Source organism: Lissotriton helveticus, chromosome 9, assembly GCF_964261635.1.
Source record: "Lissotriton helveticus chromosome 9, aLisHel1.1, whole genome shotgun sequence".
Taxonomy (NCBI): Eukaryota; Metazoa; Chordata; class Amphibia; order Caudata; family Salamandridae; genus Lissotriton; species Lissotriton helveticus.
The window spans coordinates 494,735,298-494,762,750 of NC_136070.1; the positions used below are offsets into that span (position 1 = coordinate 494,735,298).

Genomic DNA, 27,453 nt, shown 5'->3' on the forward strand with positions numbered 1-27,453 from the left:
GAGAGTCTGGAGTGTGGTGGGGGCGGGACGCATGGACTAGATGTGTACGATTATGTGTCTGGTGTAATACATGTTCAGTGTGGTTTTCTTTTCCTAGCTATTTTTCCCTGGTCCTATTGGAAGCTGTGCAACTGCAGGAGGGGGGAGTTGGGGAGTGGGGGGGTACTGTTGGGTGGGTTGGGGGGTGATTTATGTTTTCTTTGTGGTATTTGTTTATACAGTGGAAAAGTCAAATGCAAATGTTACTGTGATGTTTATTGCGACAGGCTCCCCTGGGAGTCGGGGTCCTGTGCTGAATCTGCAACTATGACAATAAAAATTTTGTTTTACAAAAAAAAAAAAAAAAAAACAGTGAGGCACAGTGTGGTGAAGCGATGTCTCCAAGATGCACACTGTGGTGTGGCCAGACTGTGGGCAATTTCCTTACTTAAATGCACCTTGCCCACGACTGTCCGGTGACACAATAGGAAAGCTTAAAACGCATGCCACTGAATAAAACAAATGATTGAATGTCTTGCACTACTGACCCAATTTACAAAAAGACTAAATCCAAATAACATTGTTTACTTTATGGCAGAACAGTTTATTGCAATCAATAGATGCTCATCAAGATAATAAATCAGAGTTGCCATTGTAAAAAAAAAAAAACGGTCAAAGCAAAAGTCCTCTCTGCCTTAAGCGAGGTTTATGTGCTCATTTCGGTTGCAGTTTGTTTGCTACTGCATCAGCAATACATTTTCTTTACACTCAGGGCATATTAGTTTGTCTGCCACACAATATTTCAAAACATTGGTTCTGCACGTTTCTAATAAACCCTTCCGCGTCTGGCTGTATTTTACCATCGTTAACGGTAATGTGTTCCAGCAGGGTGGCACTTCTGTGTAGTGTACATTACTGACTCTGTTGATTGAAGAGCAAGAATGGCGGTGTAGCTGGTGCCGAGAGTAATCATCTAACTCCTTCTGTAGCAGGTCACATCATTTCGGTTTGAAAGCAGACATCTTGAATTTGTTGAAGGCTTAGTTCTTAATCTGAACTCCATATCCAGCACCTGGCATAGGAGGACATCCTAGAAGTCTACGTTTTGTTAACGTTTTTTCAGTGCCTTCCCCTGGCGCTTTTTCCTCTTCACACATGGAGCTTCTGAAAACAAAGATGGTTTAAAGTAAAATTTTCAAATTTTTTAACATATCACGCAACCCATTTTGCTTGCAAGAGACAACAAATAAGAACACAAGTATAGATCCACTCTACATCTTTGTTCGGGCAAAACTCAGTGTAATATTAACCAAATAAACCTGATTTTTCACTCACCTACGTGCCAAACGTCAATTATGCTTTTAACATCGAATTAGGAGTGATGATCTGAACCAGGATTTATTTCTGAATACAGACGTATTACTTTTGAAGTCTAAATACTAATCGAGGATCTGTTTCCTGTACCAACTTATCTTCAAGACGAGAATCACTTGTAAACTAGCTAATTTACCTTCTAGGCCCTCATTATGAGGTATCAAAAAATAAGTCTACGTGGCCTATAAGCATGCTATTGTAATCCCTACTGAATTGCAGACTTCTATCAACATGCATTTAACGGTTCTAGTATTTTATACATTTTTTTTAATTATTTTCTTAAAACTTTATTGAAATTTTCATACATGAATCACACAAAAAGAAACAAAAAAAAAGAAATCAGAGACAATGCACAGGTGAGCTCTTAATTAAAAGAAAAGGAGGTAAAAGGAGGTACCCTAATACTCAGAAAAGGGACGGGGTAGCACTAGAGAGAACAAAATAGCCCCTAATCAGTAAAATAGTAACTATATGGATAATGTGTTGAAAAATTGACTACAAGGTACAATAAAAACATTTAGTTGCAATCAATTTTCAATAAATTTTCAGTGTGCAGGAGGTATCAATAAAGTTCAAAACATGAGGAGAATAAAGTACATGAAAGGAATATTCAGACTATTATATCAAAATAAAATGTATTTAAAAATTACGACAATATGTAATATTTAAGTTTAAAAACATCTCATTATAGAAGTACAATATTGTTGGTCCTTATGGATACATATTTACATCTCACAAGAAAACTACAAAACAGTTGACATGGTGTTTCGGTGAGATGTAACTCCTTCACCTTCTTCAGGACAGAGTTTTCAAAACAGAATCTAAATAGCAGAAGACAATTCATTAAAATAGAGTAGGATAGAAATCTGCTTATTTTTAAAAGGATCTATATTTGTAAACAGGTTTACAAAACATTGCTTTATGTACAATGATGCATACAGAACATGTTTGGAATAAGCCTGTTAGATTAAAACAACACACTCTGCTCAAATTTAACCAACACATGATCCATAGAATGTATAAGGGGAAGAGAGGATATTGCTGCAACCTACCTAATTCAAAATTAACTATAACAAGGCTTTTAAGTCACTGGAATGTAGCGGAAGGAAGACTCTCATCCGTAAAGTTTAAAAAGGAATGACCCAAAAGAAAACAAAGTTTGTCTTTAAAAGACGTTTTTTTTAAATGTATTTACAGAGGACTTCCTTCAATGCTTGAAATCAATGCATACTGGGGCATACCTTTGTATTAGTAAATAATCCTTAGATTTTCGTTAGTTAGAGCCACCGATGAATGTGACATAAATGTTGTTTTCAAATAGGTTAGTAATGTCGTCAATAAAGTTATTGAGCCCTTATGCACATAATAGGGCGGTATTTTAGGACCAAATAATTTTTAGATATTACAGGTTGCGTTGAGGTAGATTGTGAGACACTACTCAAATAGGACAAGCTTGTTGGGTGCAAAACCTACAAACAACAATAAGTACAATAATTAAATTAGTTTTTCCCAATCTTCTTTACTATTTAATTAATCTCCTAAAATACCGCCCTATAATGTGTATGAGGGCTCAATAACTGTATTGACGACATTACTAACCTAAGGGGGTTGTCTGAATCCACCCCATAGTTGTCATAATAATTTTTTTTTGTGTTTGCCATTTAAAGATGGCCGCTATGATCCTTGTTATATAAATACACATCAAGTAAAACATGTTTTTGCTTGCTTATGTTGATTCTAAACCCATAGAGTTTGACTTAAGATCGAAAAAGGGTTTTTAATCTCAAAAAATCTCCGTGCATACATCTAAAGTGGTTTGCCAGTTAATGCGGTATCCTCCGATTACCAATTCAAGATGGCTGCCATGTTCGCATTCGAAACATAAGCAATAAGTAATATAGAAGAAACACCTTCTTTAGTTCGTTCCCAATCTGAGATTTTCTACTTAATATTGTTTGTAGGTGGACTGTGTTTTATTTAGAAGATTTAAACCCCTCGATGCATCTTTTAATTCGAGACCGCTTATTATCAAGTGGTCTTTTTTACAGCGTATATAAACGTCTTCCGGCACGGCTCTTATGAGTATCCTGACCCGGAAGACGTTCGTTAAAGCAGGAAGGCTGCAGAATTTGTATCCAGTATGTGCTGCAAATGCAGAGTCGTTGCTAAGTGTTTGCCCTGTTTTAAAGCGTCAAAGCAGTAGTCCCTTAACAGAATCTTGAGCCCAGCCCCATAGAGCTGTGCTAGAGACAGTCATATTACATGTAAGACATGAATTAGGGACGTCTGACCCCTTCTATACTCATTTGTGATATAAGACCCTTCTCGTTCATTTGCGCGCATATGGACAAATGCTGGGTTCAAATGCCCATATTTAAAGGAGTGTTATTTTCCTGATGCGACACTCCTTTATGATGCTTAAAGTCGAGTTTTTATAAAATTGGTAAAACAATGCCATTAAATTTTGGAATTTAATTGAATGTAATCAGTCACAATTGCCTTTCTATCAGACCATAAATAATCTTAACAGTGGGTCCAAAACCTATACGATATTTTATCCATCATAGTATCTTCAATTATTGGAAATGGCGATCCCTAACAAATGTAGCCAACGCCACGGCGCACTGGTTATGCTGCGTATTGTCCTGCTTTTAAATGGTAAGCAAACTCACTCTTGGAAGTGCCCCATGGGGAATAAAAGAGGTTATTAAAATTAATAAACTGACCCTTTATTTTCTTTTTAATTTTCAAAGGTCTTTTATTTTAAAACGAAATTTATGTCACATTCATCTGTGGCTCTTACGAACGAAAATCTAAGGAGTATTTACTAACACAAAGGTATGGCCCAGTATGCACAGACTTCAAGCATAGAAGGAAGTCATCTGTAAATACTTTAAAAAAAAACTTCTTTTAAAGACAAACTTTGTTTTCTTTAGGTCATTCCTTTTTAAACTTTTTAAACTTTACGGATGAGTCTTTCTTCCGCTATATTTGAGTGACTTAAAAGCCTTGTTATAGTTAATTTTGAATTAGGTAGGTTGCAGCAATGTCCTCTCTTCCCCTAATACATTCTATGGATCATGTGTTTAAATTTGAGCAGAGTGTGTTGTTTTAATTTTAAGTTGATTGTATTAATCTAACGGGCTTATTCCAAACAAGTTCTGTGTGTATCAGTGTACTTAAAGCAAAGGATTGTAAAACTGTTTACAAATATAGCTAATTTTAAATTTAAGCAGATTCCTATTGTACTCTATTTTAATGTAATGTCTTCTGCTATTTAGATTGTGTTTTGAAAACTCTGTCCTGAAGAAGGTGAAGGAGTTACATCTCACCAAAAAAGCTGCGTCGACTGTTTTGTAGTTTTCTTGTGATGTATAAATATGTATCCATAAGAACCAACAATATTGTACTTCTATAATGAGATGTTTTTAAACCTAAATATAACGTATTGTAATTTTTAAATACATTTTATTTTGATATATTAGTCTGAATATTGCTTTTATGTACTTTATTCTTCTCATGTTTAGAACCTTATTGATACCTTCTGCACACTAATAATTTATTGAAAATGGATTGCAACTAAATGTGTTTATTGTACCTTGCAGTCCGTTTTTCAACACATGATCCATATATTTACTTTTAAGGACTTTTTTGTTCTCTCAGGTGAGATCTTAAGCATATCTGACATTATGACAGTTCATGAAGGGATCTTGTCACTCCTTTACGTCACAGTACATACTTGCCGTGGGTCTCGTTCAGCCTAGTTATCCTTTAACATCATATCAGTAACTAGCAACACAGAAAGACATTCCCTATTACTATTACATTAACATTGCATCAGAGTACCACCGCAGTTCAAGCAGTTGCGCCTAGGATAAGCCCCTGGAGCGCCTATCGGGCCCGTACAGCCATTGCAGCTATTCATTCTGTCCCACTATGACCTACTCATGAGCTGGGTCTTCTTCGCTCATGGCATCATTTTCCTTAGCTACCAAATAAGTTCTGTACTGTTCCCAAAAGTTCTTCGGGAGGGTGCGCGGGGGAAGGAGTTCACTAAAGTTTTCAGTCTGCGTGCTGCAGTATAACATGTTGCTCGACCAGCAGGTGACAGTAGGGGCCGAGCCACGGGACCAGCACATTACTATCCTTCGTCTAGCTATAAGCAGCACCCATGGGGGAAGGAGTTCACTAAAGTTTTCAGTCTGCGTGCTGCAGTATAACATGTTGCTCGACCAGCAGGTGACAGTAGGGGCCGAGCCACGGGACCAGCACATTACTATCCTTCGTCTAGCTATAAGCAGCACCCATATCCACCAGTCTTCTACTAGATTTTGGCAAGTGTGGGGAATAACCCAGTAGGGCCAGCATGGGGTCCGGCCTCAGTATTACCTCAGTGATTTCCTCAAGAGTCTTAAAAATCCAGACCCAAAAGTCTGCTATTTCTTGACACAGCCATGCGAGGTGGAAAAAATCCACCAGGCTAGCGCCACATCGCTCGCAGTCAGCGGCGTCTCACAACCCTTACCTATGCAATCTCTCGGGGGAGTAGTACACTCTGTTGAGGAATTTGAAGTGAATTAACCTATAGCGGCCATTTAGGAAGATACGTTTCATGCTCTTGCAGCAGTACTTCCACTTTGCATCATCTATTTCTTTCTCTAAATCAGTCTGCCACGCAAGTCGGGCCTTGGTGTAATGGTTAGCTCGATAGCCCTGAGCCAGTTTACACAATTTGGAGACAATATGTACCAGCGACTCCGTTTTTATCAGAAATGTGAGAGCAGCCACATTTGGCGGCTCGGCCAAGTCGTTGCCCAGTATTTCCTTTAAGGAATGCCTCATCCTATGGAATTGGAAGCTGTGGAGCTGCGATTCCTGCTGGTCTTGCACTTTCACTTTGTCCTAAGTTTTCACTGAACCCTTTGCAAACATGTCACAAATCTTGATGATGTTCATGTCGTTTAATGCCCGGGTCACACCTCTGTCTGTACATGCTGATAGCCAACGACACCACTCTAGAGGAGCAAGCGGAGAGTATAATATTGCTCCATCTTGTGGCTGCAGGAGGTGGTGCCAAGCGTGTACTGTTGAATTGATTGAATCAAAGATCCTGGTTCTACGGTCCAGTGGAGCAAATAGTATTGCAGGCAGGGGGAGTAGCTCTGTCATCCACCTTCTCGATTTGTATGTGTGGTGTGTCTGCGAGCCCATGCTTACAATAGTAGGCGTGTGCACTTTGCGCAAACCTATAGTATAGATTACAGTCTGGGGCGCCTAAACCCACCATATGATATGGAAGTGTAAGTTTCACACCTGACCCAGGCGTGTTTACCAGCCCATGCAAGTCTGAGTAGGATATATGTTCGCCTTCTGAAGAGGGAGCTAGAACGGACCACTGGGATATTAGTGAACAGAAACAGGAATCGGTGTAGTATAATCATCTTCATGATTGAAACCCTGCCCGCCAGCGATAATGGCTATCGGATCCAGCGCACTATGTCAGTTTACAGTTTGCTGATGGCGACCCAATAGTTTTCCCTAATGACCACCTCCGAGTCAGTATGTACTTGTATCCCGAGATATCGCACCGAGTACGTCGACTACTGTAGAGGGAAATCAGGGGCACATTTTTTTGTGCTGGGTGTAAGCAGGAACATAAACTATTTGGTCCAATTTACTTTAAGGCCAGACACTGCACCAAACTTGACTACTTCGCGCAATACTGGGGAAAGATTTTGTTCCGGGTCCCTATTGAGGAGCAGCGTATCATCTGCATACGTGGATAGGACTAGATCATACCCCCGGAAGCGAATACCCATCTGGCTGTGGTATTCCCACATCACGCAGGCCCGTGGCTCCGCTACGAGCGCGTAGAGTATCGGGGAGAGCGGACACCCCTGCCATGTGCCTCTAGCGATATGTATCGTGTCAGTGACCATGTCACCGATTTTGATACGGGCTGTTGGGCTATTGTAAAGTACTCCAAGCATTTGCAAAAGGACACCTCCTTTTCCATATTTAGGAAAACTGTGATTGCCCGCACACCTTGCCTAGTATGTTGGATCGTGCCAAAAACTGTGCGCAGGTTAGAAGTCTGCTAAGAATAAATCCAGCTTGCTCCGATGCTACCAGCAGCGGAACAAGTGGGGTCAAGCGATTCACAAGTATTTCAGCATATAGCTTTGTGTCGACATTTAGCAATGACAAAGGGCGGTACGATGCACGTTCCGCCGGTGGTTTATTCGGCTTCAGTATGGCAATGATTAGAGCCTCTCTCATGGAAGGAGGCATCTGGCCGCTTTCACTTATCTCTTCGAATAGCGTGCTCAGGTGTGGAATAAGTATGTCTTTGAATTCCTTATAAAAGGATACCGTTAATTCGTCAGCACCCGGAGCGCTGCCAGTCCTCATTCCGGCCAATGCGGCTATAATCTCCTCTTTCTCCAGTGAACGCATGAGGTATTCCCGGTGCGTGTTCTAGAGGCAGGGAAGTTTAATGTGTGCAAGGTATCTTGTATCTCTTCGTCAAGTCCCCTAGTACTGAAGAAGTATAGTGTGGCATAATACTGTTTGAACCGGTCTACTATTAATGTTGGGTCACTGACTGGTTTTCCCTGCTAATCATTATCTCTACCACCCCTGCTGTTTCCCTGCGTTTTTTTATTAGAGAAGCCTGACCAGAGCCTGCCTCTCACCCTCTCCATAAGTGTGGGCCGTTGCGTATTTGCCCAAGTGCTTCAGTTCTGAGTCTGCCGTTTCATGGTATAATAATAATAATAATAAAAACATTTATTAAGCACCTGAATACACTACAACAGTGCGTCTCCGCGCTAGGATGTAGTCCTACTAGAATAAAAGACAAGATCATCACCCACACAGAAAACAGAATGGGAAGGGGGAAGAAGAACTAAGGAGATGTTAAAGTGCAGGGAACAGATAGGTTTTGAGCTTCTGTCGGAACCTCGTTTCCGAAGGTTCCATACGAAGCTCCATAGGAAGACCATTCCACTGCTTACTTGCCAAGAACCTGAAAGAGCACCCACCCATCCGTGATTTATATATGCGGGGGACAGAAAACTGCATACTGCCCATCGATCCTAGAAGACGATTTGGGCGATATATGGTAAGTAACCTATGCAAATGCGTCAGGCCCTTGCCATGTGCAATACGATGACTTATGCACATGGTCTTAAACCGAATACGTTCTCTCACGGGGAGCCAGTGCAAAGTCTGTAGCGCACCTTTCCCCGAGGAGTTCTTAGGCAGCTTTAAAACCAGCCTGGCCGCCGCATTTTGCACACATTGCAACTGGTACAGGCCCTTATTACTGAGGCCACACAGCAGGGAATTCCCATAATCAAGGTGGGACGTGACCAAGGCATGCACTAGTGTTTTCCTAGCTATAATAGGTAAAAGATCCAAGATCTTACGTAGGATCTTTAATATGCCATAGCATTTCCCTGCTATCTTGGCAATGTGTTGAAAGTACGAGAGCTTGGTGTCAAACAGAACACCCAAGTTCTTCACTGTATCGGAGGGGACAGGTGTCGGGCCTAATTCCATAGGCCACCACGCGGATGACCAAATGGATGGAGATGAACCAATCACCAAAAGTTCAGTCTTATTGCCATTGAGGCGAAGGCAATTGCCCTTCATCCAAGCTGCTAGAGATGCCAGACATGCAGAGAAATTATCCGCCGTCTCAACTGGGTTGTGAGATAGAGTAACCATCAGTTGCGTATCGTCCGCATAAGATACAATGTCCACCCCATAGGACTCCACCATCCTAGCCAGGGGTTCCATATAAAGATTAAATAATGTAGGGCTCAAAATTGAGCCCTGCGGGACCCCTTGTTTTAGAGTACGGGACGTGGATCTAAAGGGGAGACAGTGTATTTGGATTTTTCTGTCCGCCAAGAAAGAGACCATCCATTCATAGGCTGGCCCCTCAATCCCCAACTCACTCAAACTAGTCAGGAGTTTAGAGTGCGACACGGTATCGAATGCCGCACTTAAGTCCAGCAATATTAAAGCGGCGGTCTGTCCTTCATCAACTCTCTGACGAAGCATCTCTGTTGAGGAAAGGAGGGCAGTCTCAGTTGAATGTTTAGCCCTAAAACCGAACTGGGAGGCATGCAGGTGTTGATTATCCTCCACAAATTTGACCAGCTGGTTATTCACCAGTTTTTCCACCACCTTCGCACAGAAAGGAAGAAGAGAAATGGGCCGCAGGTTATCCATTTGGGAAATATTCAAATTAGCCTTTTTTTTAATGGGAACTACCTGTGCCAGTTTCCATTCCTCAGGCACATATCTTTCTTGAAATGAAAGGGACGCCAAATTACTGATGTAGTTCCACAGGAGATGGACCTGCTCACTAAGGATTTTGGGCTGAACCACATATAAAGGTGATCCTGACTGAATACTCATGATAAGGTTTATCAGTTCCTCCCTTGGGGGGACCATGAATTCCCTAAGATGAGCTTTCTTAATAGATGTCTGGCCACTATCCCCCATAAGGTTTCCATCAACTGGATCCTGCTGAAAGGACTTATAAATCTGTTCCACTTTATTCACAAAATGATCTGCGATGGATTCGCATATCACCGGGGAATAGAGATCTTTAGTCTCTACCCTTGTAGGCACCGTGAGCTCTTTATATATTAAAAAGAGCTCTTTGGAAGAATTTACCGAGGAATCTATTCTCCCTTGGATTAATGTTCTCTTGGCCTTGTTGATCTCACCGTGGTACTCCTTCAGACTCAACCTATATGCCTCTTTACGGGCTGGGTCATAATCCTTGCGCCACAGAGGTTCAGATCTTTTACATCTGGCTTTAACCATGCGCAATTCATCGGTATACCACGGGGCCGACCTAGTCTTACGTACAGGGGCTTTTGAGGTCAGCAATTCTTTAAATTCCTCCTGCATTTGCTCATCGGCTCCAGAGAGAAGCCTTCATTCAAGTGCCTTCAGCTTACCCTCTAGGTCAGATAAGTACGCCAGAATGCTTGGCCATAGCCATCCCTCAAATGTAGACTTTAAAAGTTTCCCACACAACTGAGAAGGTATCCACCGACCCTATGTTGTGGTCGAAGAAAGTTTCAATCGCTTCTGAGAGTTCTGACTTAAAGACAGGGGCTAGTAATGAGTATAAGGGGAATCTCCAAGTGAAGAATGGAATATGCTTACATGGACTCTCCAAGGTCAACAGTACTGGAGAATAGTCTGAGAAGGTGCGCTGTAGCACCACACAGTCTCAAATCTGAGTGTACATGTTGCCAGTGGCCATCCAGTAGTCAATTCTAGTATGCAAGATGTGATACGCATAGAAGTGTGTGTATATCCCCCTTTACCAGGAGGGCTTGTTCTCCAGACATCGTGTAGATCTAGCTGCGTCAACGCACTTGTGATTACTCGGGCCGCTGCAGTGGGACGCCTTTCTGGGCCTCCCGACCTGTCTAGTTGCGGGTCTATTACGCAGTTGAAGTCCCCACCCCATAACTGAGGACTGGTCTCGTAATTCTGCATCTTCCTGATTAGCGCTGCATAGAATTTGGGGTTATCGTAATTCGGGCCATATATATTGATTATAAGCAGATCTAACCCCTTCCCTCTGCATCTTGAGATGACATATCTCCCCTCTGAGTCTGTTTCTAGTGGTTCCAGTTGTAGCCCTGCCTTCGGGTTAACCCAACTGAGCACGCCTTTGGCACGGGACGTGTACCCTGCCACATGAACGTTGCCCTGCAATCCCCAGCAGTGGAGCATGCGACTGTTGAGTGTGAAGTGCGATTCCTGCAAGAGCGCTATATCAATGGTGTGCCTGGTGAGATAGGCCATTACTTTCCTCAACTTTCTGTAATCGTTCAGCCCCCTGACATTCCAGGTCAAAGCATTAATCTTACCAATTGACGACTGCGCCATACATAGTGGAGGAGTACGATGTTTCCTACCTTTCCAGTGCTTGGATGTTTCTACGTGTTGTTATGTAGCAAAGTAGTCTATGTAAATACTGTACTGTGTTCATTTGTTCCATGGATATAGCCTATATTTTGTATCTCCCCACCCACGCAAACCCAACCTTGCGCTGGCGATACTCCCTTTAACAAAAAATTATTAACATCTGCAACATTATCAAAACAATCTGCATCTTTCAATAAACGAAAAAGGTTGTGTGTTACACACATGGGCAGATGTTGCCAGAGGTCTGGCTCTTCTCAAGCGCTCTCGGTATTTCACCTGGTCCTGCCGCCATCTAGCGTTTTTTGTGCATCACGCTAACATTTCGGCACTAGCGTATCAGAGCATGAAACCTCATATGCAGTCTAAGCTCAGCTTGGCGCGCCTTACCAACATTTAAACATGGTTGTAATTCAGCTCAGGTCCCCCCTGCGGTGCCCTGTATACTATCTCGCCTCTCTATATTAGCGCCAGTTCCTGCTTGAAATCAAGTCATTAATACATTGCCTGCCTCCCCACCAATAAAGCTCTTATCTGTCCCAGAATGTTGTTTCCTCTGTCATACTTGGTCTTCTAAGCCGCTTCCTGCAGCCTCTCCGTGGATCAGCGGGGAGGTTTGATGAGGTCTGTCCTTTGCCCAGTCCTTCAGAGCTTTGTGCAAGGTTTTAGGGTCTGTGAAAATGTTGTTACCGCAGTAGCTTCTTTAGTGCCGCAAATTGTCGTTGCGCCTCTTGTACCCGAACTGTAAAGTCTGGATAGAGCGATAAAGCGGAACCCTCGTACTGCAATGATTTTTTCTCTCGGGCCGCTTTTAGTGCTGCATCTCTGTCGCTGTAATTTAATAGTTTGGTGATAATAGGCCTCGGCAGTGCCCCAGGGGAAGGCTTTGGCCCCAAAGAGCGATGCGCACGTTCTACTATGAACATCTGTGAGAACGTACTGCGACCCAGCAGTGACTCCAATAACTTCTCTACGTATAGTTCCATGTTGCCCACATTTGTTGACTTCAGCAGGCTCGTAATTCCAATGTTGCTTCTGCGAGAGCGAGCTTCATCTTGTAAAGTTAATAACAGTTTTCCCATCTGATTTTGGTCCAAGTTCTTCGACCTCCGTGACCGTTCGCTCAGTCATATCTTGCATCTGCGCCTGCTTGTCTATCCGTTCAGTCAAGCGGTCCATTCGTAGTGCCAACGAGTCAAGTTTGCCATCAATGGTTGACAAGCTCTGTTGTAGGCTTTTTTGCATTGCAGCCAGTATGGTGCAGATATCACCTTCCGCAGGCTCTGGTTCTCTGGAATGCATCGTCATGACTTCTTTGAGGTCATGCTCTCGATGCCTGGACTTCTGATACTCAAAGTGGAGTTTAGGTTGTAGCTTGTCCACCTTTCCCATGGCCTCAGGTCAGATGTGCGCTCCTCGCGTCTCTCCCTCGCAAGGGCCTCTAGGACCGGTTAGGCCCGGATGAAGCGTGGCAGCGTCTCTGCAGTCCTCCCAGTCTTCCTGCGACTCACTGCGTCACTGGGTATGTGCTGTTTTGTTTCTTGGTGGGAGGAAGGCGCCGTCCCCGCAGGAAATCGGCATGTGTTTTCTACGCTGGTGCTCTTGAAGGGGAGGGAGCGCCTCGGTATCCCCGGTCGATCCTCCGCCCATGCCCCGGATCAGGCGCTCGCGGTCTCTCACTGGGGCTGCACGCCTACCGTCCACTATGGCCCTTGTAGTTGGTCGCGATGCGATATGCTCAGTTCTTTGTGGTCCTGGCGCTCACCGATGTTGTTGCCAATTCAATCTTGGGCTATTAGTCTGCACAAATGCTGGATAAGTGAAGGATTGTTAAATGGCTCGGTGGAGCTCTCAGTCTATGCGACTATCTTGGTATCAGGCAAGCTCCACCCCCCTCTAGTATTGTATAGATCTAAGTGATGCTCCCTTTCACTATACTAGGCAAAGACCGAATGAAGTATACCACACCAGGCAAGAACAGTAGCATGTATGCGAATTGTTTTACCTCCTATATGGAAGACAGAATTTAGGCAGAGTCCTGAGGCTAGGGATCACTGCCATTTCCTCTTTGTGTCCTGATAAAAGCCATAAACCCAGAGTGTCTGTGATTTAGGGCTGAAACATAATTACATTAAAAATCACTAATACATGGATGTAAAGAAAATACAATTCCCAGACCATCCACTACTCAAGTTTAATCTTGTCAGCATCATCCCAAATAGATTAGGGTCTGGGGTAGACACAAGCTTAAGTATGCAAACATGGCAGTAGATCTGATCCCACCATAAGATGTTAAGAGCTCCCATATTTAGGTTTAGGCCGCCCCAGTCAAATGTTCTGGGATGAGATAAATCATCCTATGAAGAAGCATGCCACTAAATGTAGGTGAGAATGTTTCATTTTCCTAAGAGACTCAGGAAACTTTACTTGAGAACCTCATACAAAATGTACCATCCATCTTATTTTCCTTTCTCTTTTTTACTGCTGGCCCTTCTATTGTGATATCAAAGAACTTTTGTCCTTACTCCCAACAGGGCCAGGTTATGGCTCCTTGTGTGAGACCAAATGTCCAACCTATGAGCCTCTTTTAGGTCTATTACACAAATTGTGGTTATAATGTGGGGGAAATTATTTTCCATCATCTCCAGTGTCATTTCCATGAAGGCAATGTTCTATCCAAGTTAGACTGTCTTGAGACCATAGGTGCCCAAGTGGAAGAGTTTGGTTCAGCGTCGGACACTACCATCGGTGAAAAGTCCTCTTTTGGCAGTGGTGGGACTGGTGATGATGTACAAGGGACTGGCACAGATCTTGGTGTCAGAATGGAAGGTCAGAGCGGAACCTGAGGTAGGTTCAAAGAACACAGCCAGTGCAGAACATGGATCCGCTGCGATATCCCAAATGGAGACTCCTGCAGTTCCGAAAGCACGCCAGAGGAAATCGAAGTAGTGCCAAAGCAGCACAACATGGTTTCCCTAAAAGTATGCATTTACTGCAACGCCGACAGCCCTCGAAGTTTGGGGTGCATAAAGAGGAGCTGCAGAATCAGCTCCTTAGTGAGACATAGTGGCACATTAACTTACTCATGACTTTCCTGGAGCCTGAGTGGCGAGATGGGGGTGATTTGGCTCGACTTTGTATCAATTTTCGACTTAGATTTAGTCTTAATCAAAGACTTCCCCATGAAGAGGACCTGTCATGGGAATGGCTTTGGAAGTGGGCAAGAAGCTTGCGTTCTCAACTTTAAGTGGGAGTGGCACTTGCACAGTTTCTGCTGGAGTTTCGCCATGAACAGCTTTTCTTCGTGACTGTGGATCGCCTTGCGGTTTATGAGGGCGCACTCCCTGCATGACTTCAAGCATGGCCCTGCACTCAAACACCAAAGGCACAACCCTCATTTGGGTCTGTCACAAAAGTCCCGGCAAGGTTTAAATCCCTGAGTCTTTGGAGGGGACGTGATGCCCTTGAACACAGAGTCAGATTTTTCTTTAGGGAAAAGGCTCGTCGACTGAGGGTGTGGACAGAAAAGAAGTAATGTCAGTGTGCAGAGGTAGCGCTATAAGCAGCTCCATTCATTGCTGCATTGCTGTTTAAATCTTCCAGATTCAGTCTAACACCTGGGGATATCTAAAAGGTGAGGATTCAGAGGTCTGAAGTATCCATAAGAAAAGAGCATACCACAGAATAGCAATATTTGCACACACACAATAGATTCCTCCAGTTTGTCAGTAAATAAATATTTCCAATTTAATAAGGGTTTGTTCAAGAATACAGACAAAATAAAGTGGCACAATGAGGAAAGGTTGTTTTTAATGCAACAGGTCGTTGTTTCAGAATTAAGAGAACTTTGCAACCTGTTCTAGCTATTTTGGACCTTAAATCATTCCAGTTTGTCTGAGGTAAAGGATAGTATGTTAGGTGACCTGGTTTTAGGGCTCAGAGGTGGACGAAAGAATGACAGAATTTCCCATGCACAGAGGCCTGCTTGAACTGGTTTAACTTTCTAAAGCTAAAAAAAATTACAGAAAGTTTTAAACTGAGCCAGGCACTCGTCACAGCCCAAATACTAGTGTCCATAATACATCCTCACCCTGAATGGCGGCCAACAAATCACAAACCACTTTCATCTAGGTAAATGACAGAGGGCTTTTAGCAGATTCTTGGAGTGGTGCAAATATGATAATCTACTATAAGATTGGAGAACGATCTCATCCAGACTTGTACAGGTTCATTCTTCTATCCTACCCTAAACGTTTCTGCCAAACTGCTGCAAAGGCAAAGTGAGAACGGACTAGCTCAGGAGTGGATTGTTCCTTAGGAACAGGGTGTATTTAGACCAGGTCTCCGTACAACAGAGCTGTATTGTCGCCCTTTCGCTTTTTGGTACGGAAATCCACTACAACTACAGAACAGTTATGCCACTGTTCTATGGACTTCCTTGCTGCATTTGACTGGTGCAAAATGAGGCATAATAGTTATGCTTTATGTGTTGCCAAACTACTAGAGCACTCAGGAAATTGTGGTAATGTGCAAGTTGAAATAAATGGCGAATTCATCTGGAAGTTTGTTGTGCAAAATGACCTAAAGAAAGGCTGTGCACTTTGTGCATCTTTGTATATTTTTCATCTGATTTACCAAAGTATATAATAGATGCCTACGCTTTTCCTCCTACGGTGAGTAATCAGCAGTTCGTTAGGCAATTCTTTATCATACTTTCATAATACTTAAACTTCAGAAGGATGATCTTGTAAATTATTGTTGTATTAGAATGACTGTAAATGTACAAAATAAACAATTTAAACTGTGCCGATTTTTAACCCCTTCACTGCTGCGGCTATTCCGCCGCAGCGCTAGGGGGGCGGGGCGGCCGCGCGGCGGGCGCATGCTGGTGACGGAACCGCTCCGTCACCAGCCGTGGTTGCGCTGTGCTCATGACGGAGCGGTTCCGTCACGGCCCCGCCCGCTCAATGGAACGCTCAGCGCAGGCGCGGAATCCGCGCCGCGAAGGCGTGCCGAGCGGGCCGTGGCAGAACCGCTCCATCATCAGCACAGCGCGACCGCAGCTGATGACGGAGTGGTTCGGTCACCAGCAGGGGAGGGGTTAAAGAAGTGTGGTACGTTTGCAATTTTGAAGAATGTGGCACATTTTACTGTGTCTAAAAGGGAAAGGATTAACTGTTAAAGGGGTTGATGATTATATCTAATGGACCAAACGGCCTAAAGTAAAATAAACTAACAGCAATGTATTATTATTAAAAACATGTAAATATATGAATATATATACCTGCATTACATTCATTTCTCAAACCTGGATATTTCATTAAATAGCCTAAACTGGAGGCAGAATTTCTACAGTCAATACAAGTGCAGATGATAACCTACTTAGATGGCAAACCACAGGTCCCGGATAATTTTGAAAAAAAAAAAGCAGATTTAGCTTAAGTTTAAAAGAAAAAAGACATTTGGATTTTTAATAGTTACCCAAGAGGATGTGCTTCAATTCTTTTGCACGCCCTTCTCTAATTTGCAAGAAGACATACAATGCTGAGCATGCAAGACTTTTGCTTGATGAAGCAGTAGCTCTCTTTCTACCCAGTGGAGGTACATTTGCCATTGCTTCTTCAATAAGAGGTTTAGTCTATTAACAAATTATATCAGAATAAGAAAGAAGGCAACTGTTCATGAGACGAACATGTGGAAGCTTGAAAATAAATGTAGGAAGATTTTTTAAACTATCTTATATTAAGTAACAGAATCACATAAGCAGGAGATGTTAGGGAGCCTGATGCAGTGACAACTGGAAAAATAGAACTGGTTATCCCTCCACATCAACAGCCCATTACTTCTGGTATGTCTATTTACAGTAAAGATCTTAACTAGGGATAAGATCAAAAGATGTATTCTCCTCAGGTCATAGAACATATTTGAAAAATGGCACATCAATCTCACCAACAACTTGCCACATAAATAGCCTTAATCTTCAGAAGTCAACTCTCTCCAGATGACTGGAAATTTAAACGATTATAATCGGAATGTATTTCCACTGGACGTTTAGTTGCTAGATGGAAAGCAAGGAACGAAATGTGCAATACTTAGTTATGTAGCCTTACCACAACCAGGACTTTCCATCGCTGTAAATAGGAAAATCTGTCTTTGACAATTGACACTCATTTCTGTGTAAGGTTATACTTGTGGGGGAGCCATCTCATTCAATCAATCAATCAGAGTACTTGTAGAGCGCACTACTTACCCGTGAGGGTCTCAAGGCGCTGAGGGGAGGGGGGGGTTGCTGCTACTGCTCGAAGAGTCAGGTCTTGAGGAGTCTTCTGAAGGCGAGTAGGTTTTGGGTCTGCCGTATGTGGGTAGGGAGGGTGTTCCAGGTTTTGGCGGCGAGGTAGGAGAAGGATCTGCTGCCGGAGGTTGTTTGTTGGATGCGAGGGACTGCGGCGATGGCGAGGCTGGCGGAGCGGAGCTGGCGGGTGGGTGTGTAGAAGCGGAGTCTGCTGTTAAGGTAGGCTGGTCCGGCGTTGTGGAGTACTTTGTGTGCGTGGGTGAGGAGCTTGAAGGTGATCCTCTTGTCGACGGGGAGTCAGTGTAGGTCTCTCAGGTGGGGGTGATATGGCTGTGGTGGGGGACGTTGACGATCAGTCGGGCGGAGGCGTTTTGGATGCGTTGTAGTCATCGTAGGTGTTTGGCTGGGATACCTGCGTAGAGTGCTTTGCCGTAGTCCAGTCTGCTGCTGATGAGGGCCTGTGCCCCGTTCCGGTCGGGATCCACTTGTAGATCCTGCGGAGCATGCGGAGGGTGTTGTAGCAGGAGGAAGAGACGGCGTTGACCTGTTTAGCCATGTAGAGGGAGGAGTCGAGGATGAATCCTAGGTTGCGTGCATGGTCGGTGGGTGTTGGTGCTGTTCCCAGTGTGGTGAGCCACCAGGAGTCGTCCCAGGCTGAGGGGGTGGGTCCGAGGATGAGTAACTCCGTCTTGTCAGAGTTCAGCTTCAGACGGTTTCTCCTCATCCAGTCAGTGATGGCCTTCCTTCCCTCGTGGAGGTTGGTTTTGGCAGTGTATGGGTCCTTGGTGAGGCAGAGGATGAGCTGGGTGTCGTCGGCGTAGGAGATGATGTTGAGGTCGCGCTGGTGGGCCACTTGTGCGAGGGGGGCCATGTAGATGTTGAACAGCGTCGGGCTGAGGGATGAGCCCTGGGGGATGCCGCAGATGATGTCGGTGGCTTCGGATCGGAAAGGTGGGAGGCGGACGCTCTGGGTTCTGCCGGAGAGGAAGGATGTGGTCCAGTCAAGGGCCTTCTCTTGGATTCCGGCTTCTAGGAGGCATGTCTTTAGAGTGCGATGGCAGACCGTGTCAAAGGCGGCCGACAGGTCCAGGAGGATGGGGACTGATGTTTCGCCGTTGTCTAGTTGGCGCCTGATGTCGTCTGTGGCGGCCGATGAGGGCTGTCTCGGTGCTGTGGTTTCGTCTGAATCCGGACTGGGATGGGTCCAAGACGTTGCTGTCTTCCAGGTGGCGGGTCAGTTGTCTGTTGACGATTGTCTCGATTACCTTTGCCGGGAACGGGAGCAGGGAGATGGGCCGGAAGTTCTTGAGGTCCTTGGGGTTCTGCTTGGGCTTCTTGAGGAGGGCGTTGATTTCAGCGTGCTTCCAGCTTTCCGGAAATGTTGCTGTTTCGAAGGAGATGTTGGTGACCTTCCGTAGTTGGGGTGCGATGGCTGTATCTGCTTTGTTGAATACATGGTGGGGGCACGGGTCTGACGGAGATCCTGAGTGGATGGAGTTCATGACCTTGCATGTCTCCTCGTCGCTAACGTTGGACCAGGAGGTCAGGCAGATGGCGCTGGTGGTGTTCCCAGGGGAGGTGGAATCTGGCGTAGTCGGGCGGTTGTGGTGTTGAAGCTGTTGTGGATGTCAGCGATCTTGCGGTGGAAGAAGATGGCTAGTGAGTTGCACAGTTCTTGTGAGGGCGGGATGTCGTTGGCTTTGGTGCTGGGGTTGGAGAGTTCTTTTATGATGCTGAAGAGTTCTTTGCTGTCGTGTGCATTGTTGTCCAAGCGGTCTTTAAAGGAGGATCTCGTGACTAATCTGATGAAGTGGTGATGTCTGCGGGTGGCGTCCTTGTGGGCTGCGTGGTTGTCCGGTGTGCGTTCGTGGAGCCATATTTTCTCCAGTTTCCGGTATGCGCGTTTGGAGGTCTGGAGCTAGTCGGTGAACCAGGTGGCTCTCTTGCTGGCATGGTTGTTGGAGGGTTTTTTGAGCGGGCGAGGGTGTTGGCGCAGTCGTCGATCCACTGTCTGAGGTTGCGGCTGCGGCGTCTGGGTTGGTGGGATCGGTGGGTGGGTTCTGGGCGAGGGTGGTGATCAGCCGGTCTTTGGTGACTTTGCTCCAGCAGCGGCAAGGCAGCTGTTGGGTGCGGTGGTGCGTAATTGGTTTCTTGAAGGTGAAATTAATGCAACGGTGGTCGGTCCAGTGGAGTTTGGTGGTGTGGTCGAAGGCGATGTGGGTGCCTGTGAAGAAGACGGGGTCCAGCGTGTGGCCGGCGGCGTGAGTGGGTGCGGTGACGAGTTGTTTGAGGCCGAGGTTGGCGAGGTTGTCGATCAGGGTGGCGAAGTTGGCGTCGTCGTTCTCGAGGTGGAAGTTCAGGTCCCCAAAGAGGATGTAGTCCGTGGAGGCGAGTGTGTGGGTGCTGGCGAGGTCGGCGATGGAGTCGCTGAACCGAGCCGGGGGGTCTGTAGATGAGTGTTCCTCTGAGGGTGTGCTGATGGCGCTGCATGTTTTAATACATCTTAAACCATTCCAAAATTGTTAAAAAGGCAGCATGTTGGTGTATACAAACCAAAATAAAATGTCTCATGATGGGTCTGAGTTGAGGATTCTTACTGAGTTGGACAGCCAGTAGGGAATAAGTACACCATTTTTTCATGAAGGCACAAAAAAAGAAAGACAGTACCACAGAATGAAAATCAATGATTTAACTGATTTGCTTCCATACCTTTCTCACTGGAAGAATCTTCTTCTATAATTACTGGCATACTCACACTCCCACGGATGTCTGTTTCATCTGAAACTAAACAGTGGACAAAGTTAGTGGTTAAAGATTTCATTGCTAAGCATTTGATCTTGACTCTAGACTGCAAAGGTGACTGACAGCACATTTTTACCTATAGCATGAGAAAAGGTTTCATGATATAACTAGTTGTATCCACTGTTAGTATCTTTGCCACATTGAAATGGCAGCCATTACGGGGACATCAAAGCACTTTCACAAAATGTATTCAGTCTTTCGATGTATCGGGGAGTATCTATTAAGTCTTGATAAATGATCATGTTAATTATATCCACAATCCAAAAATAGCACACATTACACACTAAATTGTGTGATCCATTACTGGTAGCTCTGACAATTGGGACCAGGTTCATGGGCCTTGCGAACAACTGCAAGACAATATTTACCTACCGTTTTAACAAATATGGTACCCGACTATTGTTAAAATGTCTAGAAAATAATCTTCCCATATGATTTAACTTAGTTCTCATATGGAGCTTATAGGGACCATCAAATGAATGATGTCAAACTAAGTTTTATAATCCAACCGAATATCATCTGTTGGTGATTGTTGATGTACTGAATCATTCTAAAAGGAAATGCTCAATTTTGACAAGGTCGTATAGATGCCACCAACAATGGAGAAATGTTGCAACAAGTAATAACCAGGTAACTTGATTTTAGGCCTGGCTTAACAGCATAGCTGTAAGCAAAGATGTATTTTTACCAATTCTTTCAAAAATACAGAGAGGGGGTTTGGCTCTTTCCACAGACATTATAGTACCTTAGCGTACTACGATTTGCTGTTTAGCCTTTCAGAGGGAGCTTAATTCAATTGGAATGCACAAAGGAATATTTTATATCAAATGTAAATCATTCATCATGCTGTTTGTCATATTCAATTATTTATCTTCTATGGATTCTATTCAGAAAGCAACTGAATCCCTGACTCCTGAACCAAAAAAACAACATCAAAACGCAACACAAGACATTGTTCAGAAAAAATGCCAAACAGATAACAAAACAGTACCTGCCCAGAACTATCATTGAGATCATGGGGTGAATTAGAGGGACATAATTGACGTTTCAAATACCACAGATTCATGCGGTTGTAGTTGATGTAGGTCTAAATGTTCCAAATAGCTTTACTGATATTTTAGAATAGAAAATGATCCATCACTCCATTTGTGCGGGTATTTTTTGTGCACCTTGTTAACAATGGAGGAGCAGCTTTATTCACACTTCATTCCATCCAGTACCTAATTTCTGGCAGCTGTCCTTAAAGGGACAGGCATCCACCTGGTCGGATGTGCATTGGTCCTATGAGGATCTGGCCGCAGCTGCCGGAAAAAGGAATTCTTCTGCTTGTGCAGACCAACTCCGTCCCATGCCCACTTATATGGGAATTGTGCAGGCTGATGGGAGAAAAGGTTATTCTTCTACCTAGCCAAGCCTTGTTCTAATTTATGCCTGCTGCTGCAGATAACAACAGCAAAATAAGTATGCACTGAGCCTGCCCCACTTTATGCCTGCAGAGGTTTCTCTTACAAGATTAGGACGAGCAACTTCTCTGCTATATCCCGATTGTCCTCAGTCATCGAACTTGGCAATCAGTTTTGTCAGTTATATTTCATTCACGCAATGTTATCTAGGAGCTAAGGAAGTAGTAAGAAGCAGCTAAGCTATCAGCACAGGAAGTTGTAATCAAACTTCAAATGTGGACTTGTAATGGAGGCTGCGAGAAGGTGCAGATGATAGTGACAAATGGCACTCTTATTAATGAATGAATGGATGGGAGATTTATAGAGTGCACGCTACTCCGAGGAGTGTTCCTGTGCTAATGGGAGAAGCCCCGTGGTACGCCACTTGAAAAAAGAAAAAACACCGGCCTTACTGCCCAACAGAGAAAAAAAATTTTTTAAGTTTTCTGCCGAATATAGTCTTAAGGGGGAATCGGACGAAGTTTATGTGGCAGCCCGTTTCAAGCTTTAGCAGCTTGAACAAAGAAAGCTTTGCCACCTCGTCGGCCACACTTAAGACAAGGAATCAACAGAAGCAAAGGCAGAACGCAGCGTTCTGATGGGGAGATACTGGGCAAATCTCTTTGCAAGATAGCCAGGGTTGGCCAAGTGCACTGCCACATGAACCAGAACCATGGCTCTAAATAGGATCCTTTTCTTAACGGGCAGCCAATGGAGGGCTTTCAGGGCCAACAAAATCAAAGAACATCTAGGTAAATACAAAAGAAGCCTAGCCGCCACATTTTGGACCAACTGCAGGCGATTCACCAGAGCCTCCCCAACTCCCAAATAGAGGGTGTAAGCGTAGTCAAGGCGTGAGGTGATCAGAGTGTGAATCACCACTCCCCTAGCCTCCAGAGGAAGGAAGGGAAGGAATTTGTTCACAGTGCGATGGCCCACCATAGTAGAGATCTGCAGCAACATGGAAAAGGTGGTGTCCTGCTTCATCCCTAGGTTTTTAATCACTGACGATGGAGGGGGTGGGGTCAGCAATACAGGGGGCCCAAGATCTTACCACCAGTTGGGAGTCCTGTGACCTAAATGGGATAATTTTCGTTATCAATCATGCACAACTTATTTTAGGTTCAAATAAATGATATTTATTCAAGGATGGAGCTTCACAGCTTGGATGATGTGAAATCTGCAATTTATTATAACAGCTGGCATGTATTTCACTCTGACATATTGCCCTCAAACATTCTCAGGGAAAGTAAAGAAAATGTGTGCTTGCCATTAGCATGCGATTGCCATTAATTAAATTCCAGAAATGAGACTGTGTGCTATTTCCACAACTTCCTACTAGTAAAAACCATGTCACATGAACCTTATGATTGGTGTTTATGTACTGACACCAAGATCCACATCTGCACATCCAAAGATCTCAGTACCTACTGCCCTGCTAGAACAAACTAAAGTCTACAAAAAAGTGATGGCTGAATGCTTGAATTAATCTAAGCCACTAGTAATTACTCTGGGCCTCATTCCAGTCCACTGTTATTTTGCCCACCCTGGTACCTCCATTTGGACCCAGTCATAGGCAAATCAGTTTTGACCCTGCTCCAATGGGAACATTCCAGATCGAACTGCCAGGCCAGGCCCTCCCTGAACTGGAACGCAAGCAATCAAGGACCGGTTTTGCCCTACTTAGGGCTTATCAGACAAGTATAGCTTGGTTCCAAGTGACACAGCAGGCATGGGACCCATGTCTAGGCATACCTGTCCCACTTATGATGACACACTAAAGTATACAAAAAAGTGATGGATGGAATGCTTACATCAATCTCAGCCACTGGTAATTACTTCAATTTTCCAATTGCAATACCAGTGGAGTGGTGTATTTGATAACTTGCACATGCAACTTACATTATGTGGGAATGACCACTAGAAAGGTCAGTACCCGCATAGTAGAGCACAGAAGTAACATTAGGTGCAAAAGAGCCACAACAAGAATGACCACCCACTTCATTGAACAGAACCATACACCTAACGACCTGACCTGGGTGGTCATAGAGGCAGTCAAAAACAAAGACAACCTGGAACGAATCCTCCATGAAAAAGAGCAAAGATGGGTGTTCCGTCTGCGTACGGACACCCTTGGGCTCAATGATGAAATCCCATGGGGGGCTTTTCGCCCTTAGGCCAGCTGTAAATATGAAACGAACTGTGAAAGTGATTACTGATATACTGTCCCTCCAACCATGAATAAGACCTTCTATAATTACACAATACTCTCCACTGCCTTCCCAAAGTAGACAGGCACTAGCCCTCAGACAACATAACCTGTCTGCCCAATGTCCATAATCCGTTTTCTATATTTAGGTTACTCTTATTTAGCAAAAACATCAGTTTATCTAGTCCTAATACCTGGGTTCTAAATTGTCTTGTAAAAACACCCCCATATCCAGCATCATTGTAAATAGTTTTTCACCTTCTAATTCGGTTTAATACCAAAGTAATACTTAAAACTCTTCATCACTCGCGCTTAGCGCGATGACATCCTACCAAGATGGCCGCTCCAAACAAGCCCTCTAGTGTACAGACACTTCTGGGCAACCCGGAAGCTCGCGCCTTCAAAATACACCGCGAGCCCGTTCTGCTTCAGTATGCGGTCGGGTGAGGAAGCACCAGGTAGTACCGAGCGGGTTTGCCGATAGGAAGTAAGTGCATAATGAGGCTAGGTTGCAAGGATACCGGCAATTCTAAAAGGAAACATAGTAAGGGAGCCCGTCTAACTCTAACCTTGAAACTCCTTTTTCAGCAATGTTTCCACGAGGCGTTCCTGCCCTTGCCTAAGACCATGGGGTGTTAACAAACACTCGTTTATGTAAATATAACCATCTGCCATGCTATTATTTCGTGTGTATGTGTTGTGTGTCTTGTCAATAGTCACATTAAGTCTGTATGTCTTGTGTGTAAAATCACTAAACCACTTGATTCACAGTGCTTTATTTTTCCACACCGGTTTGAAAACCAGCACGCACCAGTATGGTGCCCAGGGCACACTCACGCCCTAGATGAAGTGAGATGCATGTGAGTTGTTCTTCCCCCCCCTTTTTCGGAAGGGGGTGTCTACCATTAAACTACTGTTCTTCTCTTTTACAGCATTGCGAGTAAAATACAAACCGTATGTACAACTACACGCATGTTTTTTATCAACAGCGTTTAATATAAATAACAAGTATTTATTATTATAAACACTTTTTCATTTGAAAACAGGAGTGGCAATACAGGGCTGGACCCTGTATGGTCCTGAGGAAAAGCTTGGGGGAGCTTGAAACATGTTGACCTTAACACTGATCTAGCTCAGTAAAAGTTAGAACACAGTGTTACCCCTTTTTAATTTTTTATACCACACTAGGAGCAAAATAAATTGTTGAGGCCCACTAGCACGGTATTTTTAATTTCACACCCACTCCACCATCACCACACTTGCACCACACATAGTCATCTCACAAAACCAGTGCTCCAGCGTAGTCGCCTTGTCGCAGCACGCCCCTTTTCGTAGAGAACTGGGATGGCCCCAATGATGAAGCATGTCACCGTGGGGCAACCCCGGTGAGTGAGGGGACTCTAGAAAGAAATTTTTCTTTCTTACATGATTTGGTACACACTGACTTAGTAAGCAGTAACCACACAATACCTACCAGGTCTCCGGACCCTTCACATAGGGTCCCTGTATTGCAAATTACTTCAGGGACACAGCCGCTCCATCGTTAATTTGCCACCCTTTTTTGGACCAAGCCATATGCAAATTAGTCTTGACGCTGCTCTAATGGGAGGAGTCCAGCCCAAACTGCCCAGTCCGAACCGCAAGGCCTAGCTTGGCAGTTCAGGCTGTACTGTTCCTATTGGAGCCGGGTCACAACTGATTTGCATATGGCTGGGTTTCATCTGAGATGGTATAGTGGGCAAAACAACAATTGCCAGTTTGTTAGATTTATTGCAAGCATCCTCCCATCACCTTTTGTGTGTTTGATGTAACGCCCTAAGTGGCCAATTGTATGCCTAGACATGGGTCCCTTGCTCCCTGTGCCACTGAAACCAAACAACACCTGACTGAAGAGCCCCAATCAGGGCGAAACCAGACTTGGGTTGCTTGCGTTCCTATTCAGAGAGGACCTAGCTTGCCAGTTCAGTCTGGACTGTTCCTATTGGAGAAGGGTCAAGACTGATCATTTGCAAATGGTTGAGTCTAATCTGAGGTGGTATGGTGAGCAAAAGATCAATGGGTTGGAATATTACCCCAAGCAATTGCAAGTAGTTTGACTTTTTTGCAAACATCCTGCCATCACCTTTTGTGTGTTTGACATAATTTACTGCCAAGTCCTCTCTACTTAACTATGGAGTGGTATTTTGTTTTAACCAAACACTACTTTCTGTGACCACATTTTCTGCCCCATAAATGCTTAAGAGAATCACCTTTATGCATAATTTCTATAATGTAGAACCTACCAATGCCACTCCAAAACTGTTATTCACTAAAGGAGTCCACACCCACCCAGTTTAAAATCTGGACAAAACACGAAAAAACTAGGAGCTGGGAGAGCGATTAGTGATGCAAAGAACGGGATGATTGGAGCCTGCAAAATAGTTTTTACTTGCATGTTTTAGATAAGCTTGTTGACCCATCTTTCAACTTCTGGAACCTGACCACTTTTGGAATCATATACAAGATCAAAGACTGCAGAAACGATTATCAGGAACTGGGACTCCTACAGATGATAAAGACTAACACGTCGACATAATAGAGGCCTAAAGGAAATTACTACAATTAATCACGGTGCCGAAAAGGTGTTGATAAAATGATGACTTGCGCCACATGCGTGCTCTAAGCAATATTTCAGTATTGTAATTAAAGATTCTGCACACACCTATTAACCAAATATAATGAAGGTAGTCCAATTTGATATTTCTGGTTGTCATTGGTTGGTTCATGTTCACCCAGACTAATACCTTAACTACCTTAAAATGATCTTAATGCTCTGCTGTGTTCCACATATACGTTTTAGGTAGAAAGAACACAATGTATACTTTCAACTCCAGAGTTACCTTGGGTTTCAGATGAGTGTCTAAACCGTGGGTGTAGTCTCTTTCTGCTTCTTTCTTCCATTGTTAATTTTTTCTTTCCTTGGTCAGATCCAGATTCAGAAGACTCCACCTTTACCTGGCGATGTCTTCTTGACTTTGGGGCCTGAAATATCAAACGAGTAAACATGAGACGTTAGAATAAAGTTTGTCAGTTTATTTTTTAAGCTAAGAAATGCTTGCTATCAGTTTAAGTCTTCTTGCAACCTAGACCACTTTCGCAACAATATCTTTAGAAGACAACTGGTGCCTCATATACAGTTAAAAAATATAATTCACTTTCAACTTGTGTTTAATTAATTATTCCAAAAAATCCAACCAAGTCTGTAAACTTTTATTTTATGTCTTTAGAGCAAAAAACCATACATGAAATATTTATATGATTATACACTTGCTGAATCGTTCTATCTATAGGATTGTGGTGCGAAATCAAAGCAGGCAAAGTATGGAATATGCTACTTACCAGTATGCATCTGT

At 43.9% G+C, this 27,453-nt stretch overlaps 1 protein-coding gene across 1 annotated transcript in view; it reads right to left on the reverse strand.

Moving 5' to 3' along the window:
• Positions 1 to 559: 559 nt before the first annotated feature.
• SNAPC1 (small nuclear RNA activating complex polypeptide 1) overlaps positions 560 to 27,453 on the reverse strand; it is a 149,425-nt gene continuing 122,531 nt past the window's right edge. Inside the window, exons 8-10 of the mRNA XM_078660332.1 lie at positions 26,941 to 27,082; positions 20,318 to 20,392; positions 560 to 1,143 (exon numbers count right to left, since the gene is read on the reverse strand). Coding sequence (XP_078516458.1) covers positions 1,088 to 1,143; positions 20,318 to 20,392; positions 26,941 to 27,082 — 273 coding nt within the window. The 3' untranslated portion in view covers positions 560 to 1,087. The remainder of the gene's footprint in view (positions 1,144 to 20,317; positions 20,393 to 26,940; positions 27,083 to 27,453) is intronic.